Source organism: Glycine max, chromosome 8 (assembly GCF_000004515.6).
Source record: "Glycine max cultivar Williams 82 chromosome 8, Glycine_max_v4.0, whole genome shotgun sequence".
In the NCBI taxonomy this organism is placed as follows: domain Eukaryota; kingdom Viridiplantae; phylum Streptophyta; class Magnoliopsida; order Fabales; family Fabaceae; genus Glycine; species Glycine max.
In genome coordinates this window covers 42,374,817-42,394,102 of record NC_038244.2, presented here as the reverse complement: position 1 = coordinate 42,394,102, position 19,286 = coordinate 42,374,817, and the positions used below count along the sequence as shown (strand labels likewise).

General features: G+C 32.0%; 3 protein-coding genes across 4 annotated transcripts; 1 reads left to right on the top strand and 2 right to left on the bottom strand.

Annotated features, from left to right (window-relative positions):
- Positions 1–3,390: 3,390 nt before the first annotated feature.
- LOC100819566 (HVA22-like protein f) lies at positions 3,391–5,509 on the bottom strand. Its single transcript, XM_003532057.5, has 5 exons — positions 5,395–5,509; positions 4,915–4,941; positions 4,575–4,697; positions 3,675–3,927; positions 3,391–3,550 (listed from the first exon to the last, which is right to left on the bottom strand). The coding sequence occupies exons 1-5, from the start codon at positions 5,439–5,441 to the stop codon at positions 3,524–3,526; spliced, it is 477 nt and encodes a 158-aa protein (XP_003532105.1). The 5' UTR covers positions 5,442–5,509; the 3' UTR covers positions 3,391–3,523.
- A 531-nt stretch (positions 5,510–6,040) lies between these two features.
- On the bottom strand, positions 6,041–9,526 carry LOC100818301 (50S ribosomal protein HLP, mitochondrial). Of its 2 annotated transcripts, none has more exons than XM_003532056.5 (4): positions 9,263–9,526; positions 9,086–9,147; positions 6,821–6,912; positions 6,041–6,596 (listed from the first exon to the last, which is right to left on the bottom strand). In XM_003532056.5, the coding sequence occupies exons 2-4, from the start codon at positions 9,117–9,119 to the stop codon at positions 6,222–6,224; spliced, it is 501 nt and encodes a 166-aa protein (XP_003532104.1). In that variant the 5' UTR covers positions 9,120–9,147; positions 9,263–9,526; the 3' UTR covers positions 6,041–6,221. The 2 variants fall into 2 exon arrangements, with proteins under 2 accessions (XP_003532104.1, XP_003532103.1); XM_003532055.5 differs by having other exon boundaries at positions 9,238–9,510.
- A 4,849-nt stretch (positions 9,527–14,375) lies between these two features.
- LOC106799808 (zinc finger BED domain-containing protein RICESLEEPER 2) lies at positions 14,376–19,286 on the top strand. The gene is made up of 2 exons (XM_014779389.3): positions 14,376–14,586; positions 17,177–19,286. Exon 2 carries the CDS (start codon positions 17,186–17,188, stop codon positions 19,175–19,177), a length of 1,992 nt encoding a protein of 663 aa, XP_014634875.1. The 5' UTR covers positions 14,376–14,586; positions 17,177–17,185; the 3' UTR covers positions 19,178–19,286.

The window sequence follows — 19,286 nt, the reverse complement described above, 5'->3', positions numbered from 1 at the left end:
AAATAAAAATAATGATTAGATGAGTTAATCCCAATAAAACATTGTAAGAAGATTTAAATGAGTAAACCGTCAAATTAATTATTGAATTATAATTATCAGTTATTTTAATATCTAGAATTATCAAAAGATATATTAATTTTTGAAAATTAATAATTTAAGTCATTTTAATCTCTAATGTTAAGAATGGAATGTTTTGATTCCAAACATTAAACACTATAAATCATTTTGATTCTTGAATTTAGTATGCATCAATCAATTTTGTCTCTAACCTTGTCGTGCATTAGTGAATTTGGTATCTAACACCAAGGATCAACTGACTTGTAATTATTAAACTCAAGTAACAAATTGATAATAATTTTCAAAATAAATAAAACTATCATGGGTTATGAGAAAATAAGAATTGGCTCTCGACCCATTATTCCACGCGGGTTAGCATTTTCTATTTTTTATTTTTGCTGTCAATCAAGATCATTACAGCAGATTAATAAGTTTTTAAAAGACTTTCAAAGTCTTAAGTCACATATACAAGGATTCATCATTCATCTTTTCTAGTAAACCAATTTAGTCAGTGGTTGCAAAGCTGGAATGCACGTTGTTAACATAAATGTTCAGAAGAAGTGTAAGCCTAAAATAAATTAACATTGACAGAGAACTGAAATTGTTTAGTCCCATTCACAGATTAGTCAACTCACAAGATTCGCTACTTGCTCTATTATGACAATAAAAATAAAGGGAAAAAGCGCAACTTGCTAACAAAATATTTAATAAAGATGTTGGCAAACTTGAAAGTCTTCCTCTCATTGTAGACGTTAGGAAGCTTTGGATCAATAAATAAGTCTCAGAACACAAAATTCTGATACCACAATACAGAAGAAATTGAAGCTAGCAAACTCATCAAATGACAATAAGTACTAGATGTCATTCAAGTCTTCCTCAAGGATGCAGATAGCAGGACTGCAGATGAAGGAGACGACATGAATGAGGGGATCAGAACATTGGTGAAAGATTTGAGAGAAACCTCTTTTCGCATACAAGATGTCATTGATGAATACATTATCTATGTCAGCCTGATGCTCTTGGATGTGCAGCTTTGCTCTGTCAGATCATTCACTTCATTGAAACTTTGATGCCTCATCACCGAATTGAATCAGAGGTTCAGCAGATTAAGTCAGTTGTTGATGGAATCATGCAAAGAGTTCAAAATTATAACTCCCTAAATCAACTTTTTTCTAAAAAGGACAAAGCAGTGATGGAGGTTGCCAAAGTGTCCAACAGCATCTCCTTTGATCAAATCCGCATTTCCTTGAAGATTCTGAAGTTGTTGGCTTTGAAGACCCCAAAGATGAATTGATTGGTTGGTTAGTAGAGGGACCAGCAGAGCGCATTGTCATCTCTGTGGTGGGAATGAGAGGGTTAGGAAAAACTACTCTTGCCAGCAGAGTATTTAACAATGGGAAGGCTGGAAAAGTTGATGAGAGACTTGTTGAAGAAGTTATTTGAAGATGAAGGGAAGGAGCCTCCGCAGTATATTTCTGAAATGGATCGAGATTCATTGCTTGATGCAGTGAGAAAATATTTGCAACACAAGAGGTCCGTTGTTATCTTTGATGATGTGTGGAGTGTAAAACTTTGGGCTCAAATTGAAAATGCCTTGCTTGATAATAACAATGGAAGTAGAATATTAATCACAACTAGAAGCAGGGAAGTTGTTACCTCTTGTAAGAATTCTCCTTTTAACAAGGTGCATGAGCTGAAACCTTTAACTTTAAAAAGTCTATGGAACTTTTTTGCAAGAAGGCATTCCAATGTCACAACAATGAACTTTTCTGATTTTGTTGAAAAATGTAAGGGTTTGTGTTATGAAAGGAATAAAGCAGCAACAATGAACTTTTCTGATTTTGTTGAAAAATGTAAGGGTTTCTGTTAGTGCTGTTTGTTAGAATGGGATAATAACCTTTAGTATTTGGAAGAATACCTCAACTCAATACAATACCTCTTGGCATCCAACACTTAGTAACACTTCAAGTTCTCAATGTTTATTATTGTTCAGGTGAATTCTTGGACTGCATTGTTCCCGATGGAGGAACAGAGCACCCAAGTATCCATCATATGCCCCTTGTAACAATTCATACCCTTGGAGGAAAAGCACGCATTATTCATCACTGGAAGTCAAGCCATTAGAATTCATAAAAAGGTATGTCTTTTCTTCCTAATATTTGTGGCATGGGATTCAAGTTACATGTATTTACGTGTATCCTTTATTTCTTAAGTGATGACTACACTTTCTTCTATTATTTCTTTTCTTCCAATTATCCATATTTTTAATTAAAATAATTTTAAAAAGATTAGTAAAGGATATAGTCTATATATTTATAAAAGCTTTCCAAATTCACCAAAAAAAAAAAACTATCCAACACCTTGTAACATATATAAGTGGAAAGTAATTTTCACCTTACAAGTCGATTTTGTATGATTCAGTTAAGTCCAAATTCAATTTCTAACATGATATCAGAATCTATCCTAAATGGATTTTTATGTTTGTCACGCTTTCAATTAATTGTAAATGAATAGTCCTCAATCTAAGATTTTCAACAAAACTTAAGGATGTGTTCTATGCAATGTCTTAAATCCAACGCTATAAAAGATAGATTTGAAATTTTTTTATAGTTTCCAAAAACACTTTGTTTACACTATAAAAGATACAATGAATCTGGTGGATTTTGAAATGATTTGTAATGAAATAAGAAAATGTATAACCTTTTGAGAAATGTAATACGAATGGAGTCAATAAAACTAAAGGATAAAAAAGTTATATATGGTTCCTATTATCCTATACTGATAATTTCGGTATAACTATGAGGGCTTTTTGTTCAAAAGTTATATAACAATAAAATGTACCTTATAATCGATCATGGTTGGAACAGAAGAAAATCAAGTTTTAAAAGTTAATTAATAGCTAGTCATTTAAAAAAAAAGTGCATTCATTCCATTTAATAAATGGTTTAGCTTTTCTCTTTTCTAGTGAGAATGAATATATGTGAATTCTATTACTAATCATATCTCAGGTGATGTTTGAGAAAATAAACTTAAAAATCATAAGACTCGTTTGGTAAGTATGATCAGTGTTTACCGATTATGTTGATTAAGATTTATTATAAACTAGTCGGTGACTCTGCATAATAATAATAATAATAGTAATAATTTATTATTATTATAAGTTAAATAAAATCTTATAATTTAGATTCTTGATAAATTGAGAAATTTTGTTTTGAAAAAATAAAAATTTTTGTTATTGTTTTGTAACCAGCCGAGTTAAATCCTAATTGATTTTGATAATGAAAGCCCTTAATTCTCATACCATGTAAACTAAATAGATAACTTTACATAGTGTTAAAAAAAATTAAAAAGATTGTTGGCATTTAATTAAAGGATAATAATTTCTGAGACCTAGTCATCCATGCACAACAATTATTGATTACAGCATATGTAAATTCTTTAAGCATCAATTTGGTCAAATTAATCTTCAGTGCCTCCTTGCTTCTCTATCAGCCTGCAATAAAATTCAAGAATATATGAAATGTTATTTATAACACGGAGATAATAAAAGTTCCTCTATTCTAAAAGAGATAAATTTTTAAGCTAATGAAAGCATATTGGAGTAGTTTATAACATACTGCTTTGATCACTCTCTCAAAGGCATCAGAGCCATGAGTATCTATATAACGTTCAACAGCTTTCCTTGCATCTAAACTCATCATCTGAAGAACTTTCTTTTGCTCCTCGGGATACTTAGAATTTCCATAGTAGCTTCCTATATTCTTGACGTATTGCCTCACATAGTTCTCATATATGTAAGCAGCTCCATTGAACATTGGCAATACCAGCCAGAGGCAAAACACTAGCTTCATGTATGGCCAAATTGGAAACCTAAACATGTATGATAATTGTTTAATTAGTCGCACGGAAATAAAGTTAAATTGTTGTTACAATTGTACTGATTTTGTGTTTATTTCAACTTATTTTAAAGAATAATTATTTTTGAGTAAAATGTCTTTTTTAGATCTCTCAATATTTAATCAAAATTGTAAGATTTGATCAAAATTTGTTTCAGTATTTTGATTAGAAAAAGTATTTTTAGTCCTTGGACAAAACTCTACTACATTCCAAAAAATATAAGGACCAAAAGGGCAAAATTATTGTTTTTAAAATGTAGAGATTAAAATTAATTTTGACCAAATCTTGAAGAACCTAAATTATATTTTATTTATTATTTTTTGGGAAAAAGGATTATATACTAACAGTATAATTTTTTTTACATAGTTATCTATTTAATCACAACACATTATATATGATAAATTTTTTTACTTTTAAAATAATTATTTTAAAGTAATTCAAATGGTGATTTATAACTACAAAGACGATGTAAAACTATTTTACACCGTCAGTGCATATGCATTAGTCTCATTATTTTTTATCGATTTCATGAAAGAACTTTTGAAATATTAAAATATTTATTATATATGTATTTAACTTATTTTTTTGTATGAATATATTGACTTTTAATATGTACGTACCATGCTAGGATCTTGTAACACGAAAGCTCGAAGAGGGTGATGAAGGAGTACAAAACCCAATATGTTAACCACTGCTGATCATCTAAGGTTGAAGGACTCTCAATTGCCCTCATTGATGCGTATCTGTTATAATTTACTCATAACACAAGGAATGTAGTTATCATATGACTCCAATATTAATTCATACAGCAGATTATGTGCATGCCTGGGATCAGTTTGTGAGTGCATGTGTGTGTTGTCTTTCTTTTCACACACAAAAAAATGTGTTTCCTTCTTGTTTCGAATAAGAATTAATTAGGAAAGTTAAAAATGACTGATACAGGATTGCTCATATACTTACAAAGGATAAAGAAGCAATACTCCAGGCCTGGCATACAGAAAACCAAAAAAAAGAATGTTATATATGTACTGATAAAAAGTTGAAACTACATTATATATGCAATTTTATGAAAGTATTCTATATAAAAAGGGAAGTTTGTAAAGTATTAATTCAACGAAGGATATAGGCACTATTATTGTAGTTATCCATTGGAGTTATAGTGGATTGGAAATAATGTATGTTATGGAACACAGTAAAAAGACCAAAATTTAAATCAAGATCCTTGTGTTCTTATCATGAAATTCTCAAATTATATGATAAAATATTGATTATTTCTAACATTAAATAGCTTCCATTAAGAAAATGCTATGGAATTAAAAAAATTTGCACATTATTAATTGATTTGAAAACTTAATGGTAAGAAAATAAAGAATTTGATCAAATTTTTTGTCTAGATGACAATAATTTGCATATATGATAAAATAATACAGATTCATTTACCCCACAATTGTGTCCAAATTTCTTGCCATTGTTCCAAGGATGCCCATGTTGAAGAAGCTGTTATTAAGATCTTTTGTGGTGAGTAGATTGAAGTCCGAGACGATATGATGGAATATGAGTTGAAGTGTAGAATTAGAAATACTTGCAAGCAGTTTCAAGGGTATATATAATGAAGTTCTAGCAGGGTAAACAAAGCAAGCAAAGAATGTTTGAGGGACAACCCAAAAGTCTTCTTTCCCCTAACGAGAAGAAATAACCATAAAGGTTAAGTATTTGGAAGAGAAGGGAAGGATATGTATTGTAAAAGATTAAGATTTGCATGTGCTTTAGAACTTGTAAAATAGTATATTCGAGTATCATAATTCATAACATGTTCCTTACATTCTCCTTTTCTCTTGGTTTTTTACATTAATTGGTATGTATGCTTGCATTTGAACCCTTTCTTTCACCTACCAATTTCTACTCACTTGCATGATTCATTTTATTAGTGTCTTAAGGTTAATTGTTAATGAGTAGTTAATACGTTTTGTGGAATATTTATAATTATTTAAAAAGTGAACAATTATATAAATTAAATAAAAAATCATAATCATAAATAGTTGATATGTTAATATGAAACAAACATGACTTTCGTGTCTCTAGTTCATTTAGGCAAGAAACCAAATCATATACTAGTTATTTAAGTAGAAGCCTTCTACACCTGTTTTACTCCTCATAAATTGATAAAGAACTCAAACTTGCACATCACATCAAAATATCCAAATATAAAAATGGTAGATGTGACATTTGAATTCATAACAAAACTCAAGGACAGCCCTTTTTCTCATTTATGCAATGTGCCCTGCCAAGGTAAGAATCTTGACATGCTTCTTTTGCCTTAGCTCATGAGGCACTGGTCCAAAAACTCTGGTTCCAATAGGTTGGCCTTGCTTGTCAACAAGCACCACAGCATTATCATCAAACTTGACTTCACTGCCATCACAACGCCCCTTTTGCATTGCCGCACGCACCACTACCCCATATACAACCTTTCCTTTCTTCACTTTTCCATTAGGATGTGCTTCCTTCACAGATGCTATTATTGTGTCACCTAATCTTGCCCCTTTCTTCCCTTTCAATGCCTGTATGCACATCACCTTTTTAGCCCCCGAGTTATCCACAACCTTGAGAACAGTCCTCATCTGTATGAAGGTACGTTGTTGCTGCAAAAGGCAAGAGTTTTTGGTTTTGGGGTCAGAGAAAAATTGTATCAGCAAGTGAAATAATGGACTTGTGACTTGTTTAAGAGCAGACATATCTTTGCAGTACAAGGAAACAATATAGGTTTACCAACACCACGTAGGGAAAACTGCGAAGTATAGCGTTGATGAAAATATATAACTAAAGATAGTCCAAACATGATCTTGCACTTAATTCATGCACTGACCTGAGAAAACATATTTTTGCATGTCATCTCATGTAATGTGGTAAATAAACCAGGGGAACTGTTGCTTAATCCACCGAACAGAGAACGGCCCACTATTTTGGTTTTTCAACACAAGAAACCAAAAGAAGTAATAAGTTAGAGGTGATAATATCATTTTATCAACATAAAAAATATTCACTTCATTGTTCAATTGTAAAAGAAAAAGATAGGAGGGGGTATCAGAAACATGAGAACAATATTGAGCTTAATATATTCAGCTTAGCTCTAAACACAGTTGTTGAACAAAAGGATTATAGCAAGCATAACATTTGGCCAGTGCTACATATGTTTGAGCAACAAAATCATCTTGCAATGTTGAAATACAAAACAGGAGGACCAGAAATCCTCTTGGTGCTACAAGCGATACTACAAGAAAGGAAAAAGAAAAAACATCATAGCATGTCAAAGGGTACATGCCCACCCAAGCAGAAAGGAAGATTTTGGCTAAAATACTGGAACTACTCTGCAGCCAAATAAATGACATTTTGAAAAAAAGGTGCAACTCCAAAGCAGCTTATTATCTTTCAAGTCCCAAAAACTTGTTTCATCTTCACTCACTAAAATGATTCCAACTGGTGTTTTCCCATCTATACCTGTCTCACCACTATGTTGCCACCAAAATTATGTTTCATGTGTCACAATTGCATGACACAGCTTCTCCATTCATGCTCAATTGAAACTAGTCTTTGCTTAGAATATCTTGGTTTCATATATTTCATTAGCATGATGCTGCCTAAAGTTCATAACCGTAACTAGTTTATACAGGAATGCCTTGCAGCAAACTAAGCAGTTCATCAGGTTTTGTGTGATATATGATTATGATTCTAATCCGCAAGCAACAGTGTTTGGGAAAGTTTAAATCAATGTAAGTTAGCATAGTCTCACAACTCATAATATCACAAAATCTAATTTTGAAATTACTGTATCTAATCAATGTTTAAGAACAATAGTAGTAACCAACTCAGTAAGCGAATTTTATTTCAACTATTTTTTCACTTCAGGTTTCAAATTTACTATTGTTTACATTAGTATTACATCCTCTTGTTCCCTTGTAAGGGAGATAGAATTTAGATAGAATAAAGGTAGTTCAATCTCTTGGACAAAACTATGGACAGTAAAGTGAAGAGACTTCTTGGCTGCTAAACTATAAGAACTTGAGTTAACAATCCTAAGAATTATTTCAAGAATTAGATGAAATTTAGCTTAGGACCATATCTAGCAATATACACAACTTGATCTCTATGAAAATTAAATAAAAATCTGACATATAGAAGCAAGCAATATGTTGCATAGGAAATCAAATTCAATGTTAAAGATGCATCTAACAGGAGAAAGTAGCGAAACTGCATTACTTATGATGCACAAGTACTTCCATATGGCTACAATACTCATTCCAGGCACATAGCCAGTGCCAGATGTAGTTAATGCACTTAAGTAATTTGTCTATATACATTTCAATACAACTTAGTTATCAATTACTGTAGCATGGAATCAATATGAATCAAGTACAAGACAGTCCATGCAAATCTCAATATTTGCCACTAAAGTATTATGGTTTGTTACTATATAGTATATAGGAAACACACAACTAGTTCATTCTTTCAAATATGAAAGGTCTACCTCAATTCAGTTTGAACTCAGTAGTCAAAAACTGTTTTACTGCCAATTGTACCAGTGCGACCAAATTAGTGGCTGCATCATATTCAACAATCCAGCTCCACCCCCCTCCCCGCAAAAATAAGATTCAGGGCTCCATTACCATAGAACTCACTAGAAACATCAAAATCAAAATAAATTTTTTCCCCTTTTGAACATGCCAAAAGAATCCTATAATCTAGATGTAACTTCTTCCAGGTAACGAGTGACATTAGACAAAACCTTTATAAAAAGGGGGAAAACAGTCACTGAAACATGAAATTTCAGAGAAATCAAACATCAATCTAATACATAACTACATTGGAAAAATTTATTAAAAAAAAAAAAAAAAGGATCCGGGCAGTGTCCTTTAGAATAAGCATCTACCATTAACACAAAAATCAACTAACATTGGAGACAAGACAACATTCAAGCTCATAAGACATAAATTATAATATAACTTTAATAAAACAAACTTTGAAGTTCCATTGAAGTAGGAGCACACTAATGCATAGTTATCAAGGTTTGGCAAACAAAAAAGCTCAATCTCTGGAAAACAAAAACACAAATTGGGTTGTGAAAATAACAAACCACGAGAGCATCTGGAAGCAAAGATTGCAGCCATCTTGGAAATTTGAAGTCTTTTATGTTCCCTATCAAAATAAAGCCACGAGATTTTTTCACTCAAAGATGAAAAACAAAAAATGCCCAAAACGCAAAGATGATGAGAGAGAAGACATTACTGCTTGAAGTGTGGCTGATTATTACCAACTTAATTAGGAGTCGCTGGATCAGAGTAGAGGGTGCGCGCGCCGGTGAGAGTGCCGTTTCTCGACTCTCTTGGCCTTTCTTTTCCCCAATTTGAAACCACGTCGTTTTGCTGAATGACCCATCGGCCCATCAGGTCGGTTTTGACCCAATATGATACATATCCAATCCAAAAGGGGGCGTGGACCGATTGTATGTCCAGCTACTAGCAACAAATCCATCTCATGGAGTTCATAACTACTAACTTTAGGATCTGGCTTGTTTGCTGTCCTTTTAAAATTATACTGTTTTTATGATTTTTAAAATTAAATATTATCATTAAATATTAATATAATTGTCATGGAATGTTATTTTCATGGAATAGCACATAAACAACATGGGAAAGTACGATAGAGAAGTCAAATTCTAACTTTACACATAGGGGCAACCTTCAATGGCATCATCTTATTCTTCCCCTATGGCTCAAAGTTAAAACACATTGTTTTTTTTATTACGTAACGTGACTTTTTATCTTTTAGGTTTAAATATATTATTGGTCCTCATAAATTAACGAATTTTGTTTTGAGTTCTTAATAAAAAAATTATGTTGAGTCTCTAATAAAATAAAATAAAATAAAATATTTTTTTTATTCTTGTTATTTTGTTTTTGTCATTTTAATATATCTATTTTTTCGTTTTTATTCCTAAAATATGTTGATAATTTGAAATTAGTCCATATCAAATATTATTCAAATGAACTATAATACAAAATGAATAACATATCATAAGGACTAAAAAAAAGACATATTATAAGGATAAAGACAAAATATTAAGGACCAAAAATAAATATTTTATTTAATGAGATACTCAACCCAAAAAAAAAATTTAAGAACCCAAAAAAAATGCTTTTATCAGTTACCCAAAATATATCTATCTTTTAGATTAGATTATAGCATTTATTTTGGTTCCTTAGTTCAATAGGTAGCATTTTCTATGAGGCTTATGGAAGGGTTTTTCTCAAGCCTTTTTGATAATTTTTATTTGGTGTCTTGGTGCTTATCTTCTCACACCTTCTTTTAGGATTCAAGATACTAGAAAACCATTTGGCTCATCTTAGACTCACATGGTGGATTTTTGTTCCTCTTCTACTTTTTTATGAGGATTTGTACTGATATAGGTTACATCTTTGCAATTATAAGTTCTTTTGTCTTTCATATCATGGAGTTTTTCAAGTCAAAATGGGTTAATGGATTAAATGTAAATAAAAATATCACAAGAAGGGAGGTTAAATTATTATTTAAATCATTTTGTAAGCAATTTCATAAGGCACAACTATCGTCTAATACGGTTTTCTAAAAATAGATAAGAGATTTTCACAAAACAATATAGTCAGACAATATCAACAGATTTTGCAAATACTCTTTTCAAAAGATCAAATTCAAACCTTTAGTTAGTTTAAAACGAAAGCCATAAAGATATCAAACGTAGAAGTTTTATACTAGTTTGTCTTTACTACCGAAACTACATCTAGTTTTTGACAACCCATCAAGTTTAACTAATTTTCACAAAAGTTATAAGTATTCTTCATTGTCACTTTGACTCTTACAACACAACTTACCCCTAAGCTTTACAACACATGTATTCTTTTTCTACCATGCCACTTTTGGCTCTAGACCAAATCAACAGATTTTGTTAGGGTTTATTTGCACATGGACTAGCTTAAACATCTTATATACATATATACAAGTTTAGTAGTCAAGTCTTTTTCTCTCAATATTTACAAGGTATTTTGAGAGCTTTACAACTTATGAATTTATAGGAAAAGAGCTTGAAGAAAAGGGAACAACAAAATTCAAAGATTAGTTTGTTGTTTGGTAACTTCAATTTTACAAAGCTTCTTGTATTTATACGTAATCTTTAGCAAGTGTTTTTTTGTTTATAAACAACTTCATTTTCTTCATTGAAGGCTTGTGTCCGAAGAAGTGTTCGTTACAGCATTTAATGCTTGCATTAAATGCATGTCCTCTCCCATGCTAAAACACCACTCTCTTTAGCTTTAGTGAAACATACTTCAACAAAAGTATGTGTTTTTGCTCAACATAGTCTGTCATAGCAGGTGTAGTAGGCGCGTCTTTTCAAAGAAGAGAGATGTTGTTCTTTTAAAGCTTTTGTAGAAGCAAATCACACAAGAAGGAAGAGGAGTTGAATTGTGTTTTTAGAAATTTTAATTTTTTTCTTAAGATTGTAAAACACGTTTATCATTTGATGAATATAAAAATATTAGATGATGAGAAAAACAATTTTCTTTGGAAAGCACACAAAGAATTTATATTAATTCATCTCAACCTCAAGACTACGTTAGTTTTTGGCAACCACCGAGTTTACACTAATTTATCAAAGTTACAAGTATTGTTTACTGTCATTTCTGGCTCTTACACTTGCAAGCTCTACCCCAAACTTAAACCCAATATTCTTTGTCCTACCAAGCCAACGTTGACTCTAAACAAATCAACAAGATTTGTTGAAAGATTGCTCACTAATTAAAGCATGATCATCTAATAGACGAATATATCACTTAGTTCTTTTAGTCTTTTCTCTTAAGGTATATAAGGTGTTTTGATAGTTTTGTATCTTTACAAGAATTAACAAAATGCTTTACAAGAAATAATGAAAGAATGATTTGCGTAGATGATTCATGTTTTATTTTTTCAAAGCTTCTTTTATATATAACCTTTATCTCCAAGTATTCGTTGTTTCAGTTTGATTCTTCACTATGTTCTTCGTTGTTGGAGCATTTAATGCTTGCATTAGATGGATGTCCATTCTTCACGCAAAATCCATGTTGATAGGATAGAGTGTCTTGTACTTTAGCAAGGAAATTACTTCTTTCATCATAGCAAGTCTGCAACAATAGAACACATCTTTTGATGAGGATCAACGTCTTTTAGACTATGAAGTTCTCTTATTCTTTATAGGTGTAGATGAAATTGCCTTTGATGTTTTGATGATGATCATGATGATATGATGCAATTGATGCAAATGGGCTTTTCAAGATTAAATTCAAGACGATACTTCAAGATTACAAGTCACAACATCAAGATGATCACTAGTATATTAGGAAGGGAATTCCTAATTGAATTAGCAAAAGGTTTGGCCAAGTAATTTAAATTAAAAAGTATTTTTCAAAGGATTTACTCACTGGTAATCGATTACCAGAGGATGTAATCGATTACTAGTGGCCAAATATGTTTTATAACAGTTACTAAAATTTGAATTCGAAATTTTAGACTGTGTAATCGATTACACAATTTTGGTAATCGATTACCAACAGTTAATAAACGTTTTAATTCAAATTTTAAAAGCTGTAATCGATTACACAATTTCTGTAATTGATTACCAGACAAGATTTTCAGAAAATATTTCTAAGAGTCACAACTTTTCAAAGGCTTTATTGATGACCACCAATGGTCTATATATATGTGACTTATAACACGAATTTGTAGAGAGTTCTGAGAACAACAAGTGTTTATCCTCTCAAAGAGCAAAAATCATTTTATCCTCTTAAGAATTCCTTGGCCAATTCAATTGCAATTCATTAAAGAATTATTTGAGTGCTCAATCTGTAAAATCTATCTCTTTCTAGAGAGATTCATTCTTCTTCTTCTCCTCATTCTCTAAGGGATTAAGAGACCGTGGGTCTCTTGTTGTAAAGGAATTCTAAACACAAAGGAAGGATTGTCCTTGTGTGTTTAGAACTTGTAAAAGGAATTTACAAGATAGTGGAACTCTCAAGCGGGTTGCTTGGGGACTGGACGTAGGCACAAGAGTGTGGCCGAACCAGTATAAATCTGAGTTTACACTTTCTCTTCCCTTAATCTTCTTTGTTTATTATTGCTTTATATTCATATTCAAATTGTTTTATTTGAATCAATATTTAAGAAGTTCTTTATTAAGGGAATTTATAACTTGAATAAAAAGTGAAATAGATCTTTAATTGGGGAAGTAGTTTGGAATATCTTAATTCAACCCCCCATTCTTAAGATATCTGAGGCCACTTGTCTAACAATAGGACTTTGACATATTCTAGAAGAATGATTTTTGCATGAAAAAAATCTTAAGAGTATTAAATAAAGGTTTTTAATATATTATTTAAATGTTATATCAGATCGTCTTATGAGTGTGTCGTCTGAAAACTCCATACGCACATATAGATAAATTATTATCTGATAGCATATTAGACACAACTTTTTTCATTTGTATTTATTTGCATCTAATAAAAAATAATTAGGAGTTTTGATTCGTCTTTAAGACAAATATTTTTTGACTTAACAATTTTTTATTATTACCCATATTTCCTTGGTCTTTGATAGATCCTAAGAAGAATATTTCAAAGACATTTTCTATAAATCATTTCTCAAACACAATATTAAATAAAATCTTAAATTTTTATGAAAGCTTAAAAATTACTTACTCCCGTCTAATATATAAAATGCATATATAATGTGTTTGTCTGATTACATATAAGACATCTTCTAAACTTTATAATTATCTGCATCCAATTAAAATTTTTAAGAGTCCTAATTTATCTAATGACTCAACAAATAACCTCACTTTTACTTTTTAAAAAAAGTCAACAAATAACCTCACTTTTACTTTTAAAAAAAAGTTAAACGGTATGGTTTGAGAGATTAAGTCCATTTTATCACTTCATGCGTCCAATATGTTTTAGTTATGCACAAACATATAGTTTTGATTTTATAACGGTCCAAAATATAATAATTTTATTTTTAGTTCATATTATCATGACAAAGAATCAAATATATATATATATATATATATATATATATATATATATATATATATATATATATATATATATATATATATATATAAACTTAGTTATATATAAACTAGTTATGAAGAACAATGTAATTTTTCTTAATATTATCATTATAATTATTTTAAAAGTTATATTATATTTTTTATTATTTAATAATGTAAAAAGTTTTTTAAAAAATTAATTACTAAATTCCATATATCATATGCATACAAACATTTTCTTATAATATTAAAACTGTGTTTTATTTGGATAAACTTAAAACATATTTAAACCTAGAAGATAAAAAAGCATATTGTTGTACACAAAGAAGCGGTGCGTTTTAGCTTTCAAGAAGAGCAGAAAGAATAGGAAGCTGCTACGCCTGTGTGGTGTGACCACATTGCTCTCTCTTAGTTTTCTTCTTCTTCTTCTTTCTTTCATTTCACCTTTCGATTAGGGTTTTCTTCCGAACCCCTGTTTTGTTCTTCGAACGCACCACACCGAATCCAACCTATTCTTCCACAAGGTACGACGTCTCCTTCCTTTCTACGATTCCATTCGCTAGATTTTACGTATATTTCTTAAAAAAATTTCTTTCGTTATTAAAAAATTGATTTTTATTTTGAAGGCTGTAATAGAGAATTCCATGTCTCTGTAGCCTCAATTGCTTAATGGATGTTTCAAACTTGCGTCAAAATTGTGCCTTTATTTATATACATTTTTTTTTGGAAAAGTGGAGTGATGTTTTAGGTTTGCCTTTCGTTTTGTTATTATGATTATTTTATTGTTAGGGTTGCCGTTGCTATTGATGTTGGAATTGAGTGGTTGCATGGTGTTATGTGTGTTTGATTTCGTGACAGCAATGGGGTTTTGCTTGCCGGGAAATGTTGGAATTCTGGTGATGAATTAAGGGTAACTGTTAGAGATAAAATTACTGAAGGTTTCTTGTTTTTGAGTTTTAAAATTTGTAACAAATGCCCACTCTTTTAAATTCTCAGGTTTTGCATATTTTAATTTTTTAAGTGATGTGACTAAATTTTATTTCTTGAGCATGGATCATGGATGACTTGGGAAATGCAATGCAAACTAGTATCTCACAACCAGTTTTTTTTTATATTTTTTTCCCATGTCTCTGCAATGACTGTTAACTTATTGTGTGTTTGAAAACATTATCTTGGATTCTTGAGAATATGTTCTGAAGCACCATATTTTCCATCAATTCGGAATGAGTATGAAATTGGGGACCTTGTGTAACTTTTGTCTGATCTCCTTTACTTTCTGGCTTATATTTTTGGATTTTTGATCTCCTGTACTTTCTGGTTTTTATTTTTGGATTTTTGTAAAAGTAGTTTCTCCTGGATTATATCTCCCTTAGTGAATGAAAAATTTATCTTGTGAGAAGGGATCATTCTCCCCTGGAAGTTACTTCTGTAGCCATGGATTGAATGATTGATTAGATAGATGTTGGTTGGATTAGTTGAGTTGAATCAAACAAAATTCATGACTTTGTTATCAATGTATAGATAGTGAACTTCACTGTGATTAGAAGAATCAAATGCTATTACAAGAAAGCTGCTAGCTTCTATGAAATTATGAAAAAAAATCCTGACTTTGTTTTTTTGTTCAACTTTTAAAATACAAATAATTTTTTGTGTTGCAATTGTTTCCATTATACAGTTCTTGTCAGTTACTGAATAATAGTACACTAGATAGGTTTCCGGTGACAAGCTTTCGGTAATAAGATACATTAAGCGTCTATGATTTTGTTTATGTGACTTATTGGCATGAAGATTACTCGAATCATTTCTGGAGCTTTGGTTCTCTGCAAAGCTTTTAAACTTGTAGCAATTTTAGACTTGCACATTTGTGAATAGTATAGCATTGAGTTTATTTAATTAGTTGTATTTTGTAACTTTTGGGCTTAAGTACATTCTTCACCGCCCCATCCTCTTTAATTTTATTACAAAATGACCTTATACGAGAGAAGATTGGTGTCACACCCATTGAGGAAAAGATGACAGAAAATCGGTTAAGGTGGTTTTGGCATGTACAAAGAAGGCCACAAGAGGTGCCAATTAGAGGAGTGGATTGCATGATTTTTAGCCTAGGGAAAAGGAGAAGAGGTAAACCAAAAAGGATATTGGAAGAAATCATCAAGGGAGATCTCAAACTTAATAATATTTTGAAACTTTGGGTTTTTTAACCGTGCCAAATGGCGTCGTGTGATCCTTGTAGCTAATATCTCACCTAGTGGTTAGTGGGATAAGGCTTTGTTGTTTTGAGAGGGGGGGGATAAGGCTTTGTTGTCGTTGTTGTATTTTTTTTTTTTGGTCAGCTGAATCGTTGTTGTATTTATTAAACTCTATAAAAATATTTCTGAAAACTGGACCTGTTCAATTGGTTCAACGGCTTAACCTCTGGTCGTTTCCTTAGTACTGAATGTATTAGAAACTGATCAAAAGTCAACTGTAACAATCAGTTAACTATGATAATGGTGTAAATCAGAGGATGTTTGGTGCCTTGGACTGGTCTTGATTCTCTTTGAACAAGGGCTTCCTAGGTGTGTTTTTGTCCTTGGCTTCAAAATGGTGAAGTTGAGATTCTGACCCTTCAAATTGGGCTGGAGAGGCTAGTGCTTGAGTCCAACCATCAGTTCACATGTGTTTTAGCTATATGCCATGCATAACATGATACTTATTGTGAACATATTGATGATAAAGGCACTTTAAAAATCAAAGAAATTAATTTTAATTGTGGTCTAGTTGAGACATCATAGGCATTGTATAATAAAATGTGTACCATTGTATGTTGAAAACTTGGACTAGGTAATGATGTGGTGAGTCATTTTGTTAAATTTGAGGAGTGAATTATGTTTTGCATTTCCTTCTCTTAATAAACCTCCTTAGTATGGTATTGCCTTTTTTGCCTTCTAATTTATGGTAGCATTTTTTTTTTATTATTTAGATTTAATATCTCCTTGTGGTTTCATCATTATAAACCCACGTGCACCCACATCACATAGTATATAGTACATATATGTGGTCCTGTTCATTGTATTTTTATCCCTCTAAGTGGAAATGTTTGAATTAATTTTGACGGGCACACTATTGTTCCAGGTTCATGCAATGGACATGTCTGATGCTGTCATTGTCAAATCGAGTAGGTTGAAATCTGTTGTCTGGAATGATTTTGATAGGATTAAAAAAGGCGATACCTGTGTGGCTGTTTGTAGGCATTGCAAAAAGAAACTGAGCGGATCAAGTACCAGTGGAACATCTCATCTAAGGAACCATTTAATCAGGTGTCAGAGAAGGTCTAGCCATGGCATAGCACAATACATTTCGGCAAGAGATAAGAGAAAGGAAGGAACTCTAGCAATTGCAAATTTCAATATTGATCAAGATTCAAACAAAGATGATAATACTGTTAGTCTTGTGAATATTAAATTTGAGCAGGCACAGTTGAAAGAAGACTCTGTCAACACTGGAACTAGTAACTTTGATCAAAGACGGAGTCGGTTTGATCTTGCTCGTATGATTATTCTACATGGATATCCATTGGCTATGGTTGAGCATGTTGGTTTCAGAGCTTTTGTAAAAAATCTACAGCCATTGTTTGAGCTGGTGTCGTTGAATAGGGTTGAGGCTGATTGTATTGAGATTTATGAGAGAGAGAGGAAAAAGGTGAATGAGATGTTGGATAAATTGCCTGGGAAAATCAGTCTTAGTGCTGATGTGTGGAATGCTGTGGGCGATGCAGAGTATTTGTGTTTGACATCAAATTACATTGATGAATCTTGGCAGTTAAGAAGGAGGATTTTAAATTTTATAAGGATCGATCCTTCTCATACAGAAGACATGGTTTCAGAAGCTATCATGACTTGCCTAATGGATTGGGATATTGACCGTAAATTGTTTTCCATGATACTGGATAGTTGTTCTACCTCTGATAACATTGCTGTTAGAATTGGTGAAAGACTTCTGCAAAACAGGTTTCTTTATTGCAATGGTCAATTATTTGATATACGCTGTGCTGCAAATGTTATTAATGCCATGGTTCAGCATGCTCTAGGAGCAGTAAGTGAAATAGTCAATAAGATCCGTGAAACTATTGGTTACATTAAAAGTTCACAAATTATACTGGCAAAGTTCAATGTGATGGCTAAAGAGGTTGGGATCCTGAGTCAAAAGGGCTTATTTCTAGATAATCCATCACAATGGAATTCCACATACTCAATGCTTGAAGTTGCCTTAGAATTCAAGGATGTTTTAATTCTCTTGCAAGAAAATGACACTGCCTACAAAGTCTGTTTATCTGATGTCGAGTGGGAGAGAGTCACAGCGGTTACCAGCTACTTGAAGCTTTTTGTTGAGGTTATCAATGTTTTCACTAAGAGCAAGTATCCAACTGCAAATATATATTTCCCTGAGCTCTGTGATGTTAAGTTGCATTTGATTGAATGGTCCAAGAATTCAGATGAGTTTATCAGTTCTTTGGCGTCAAGATTGAGAAGCAAGTTTGATGAGTATTGGGAGAAATGTAGCTTAGGGTTGGCTGTTGCTGCGATGTTAGACCCTCGATTCAAGATGAAGTTGGTAGATTATTATTATCCGCAAATTTATGGCAGCATGTCTGCAAATCGTATTGAAGAGGTATTTGATGGCGTGAAGGCTCTATACAATGAACATTCGATAGGCTCCCCGTTAGCTTCTCATGATCAAGGTCTGGCCTGGCAAGTTGGCAATGGTCCACTTCTCTTACATGGTTCTGGTAAGGACTCCCGGGATCGATTGATGGGGTTTGATAAATTTCTCCATGAAACTTCGCAGGGTGAAGGCACAAAATCAGATCTAGACAAGTACTTGGAAGAACCTCTCTTTCCACGTAATGTTGATTTCAACATACTGAATTGGTGGAGAGTTCACACTCCCAGATATCCTGTCTTATCCATGATGGCGCGCAACGTTTTGGGCATTCCAATGTCAAAAGTTGTGCCGGAGTTGGCATTTAATCATAGTGCAAGAGTCCTTGATCGTGATTGGAGCTCACTTAATCCTGCTACTGTCCAAGCTTTGGTGTGTTCACAAGATTGGATTAGGAGTGAACTGGAAAATTAGATTGCTTTTTCCCTGCATTCTAATTGTACATGCCAATTCTCCCCATAGAAATATTTCCATGTAAGTTAATATCTTCTAACTCCACATTTCAATTTTCCTGACCTTTTTA

What these genes read in the sequence shown, in the direction of transcription:
- LOC100819566 (XM_003532057.5), bottom strand. Translation starts at nt 5,441, where the DNA reads ATGGGCATCCTTGGAACAATGGCAAGAAATTTGGACACAATTGTGGG. An exon ending in GTATTGCTTCTTTATCCTTT is followed by an intron (nt 4,698 to 4,914) that starts GTAAGTATATGA and finishes AAATTATAACAG; the next exon opens with ATACGCATCAATGAGGGCAA. An exon ending in TGTTACAAGATCCTAGCATG is followed by an intron (nt 3,928 to 4,574) that starts GTACGTACATAT and finishes ATACATGTTTAG; the next exon opens with GTTTCCAATTTGGCCATACA.
- LOC106799808 (XM_014779389.3), top strand. Translation starts at nt 17,186, where the DNA reads ATGGACATGTCTGATGCTGTCATTGTCAAATCGAGTAGGTTGAAATCT.
- LOC100818301 (XM_003532056.5), bottom strand. Translation starts at nt 9,119, where the DNA reads ATGGCTGCAATCTTTGCTTCCAGATGCTCTCGTG. An exon ending in TGCTTCCAGATGCTCTCGTG is followed by an intron (nt 6,913 to 9,085) that starts GTTTGTTATTTT and finishes AAACCAAAATAG; the next exon opens with TGGGCCGTTCTCTGTTCGGT. An exon ending in GCAAAAATATGTTTTCTCAG is followed by an intron (nt 6,597 to 6,820) that starts GTCAGTGCATGA and finishes TGCCTTTTGCAG; the next exon opens with CAACAACGTACCTTCATACA.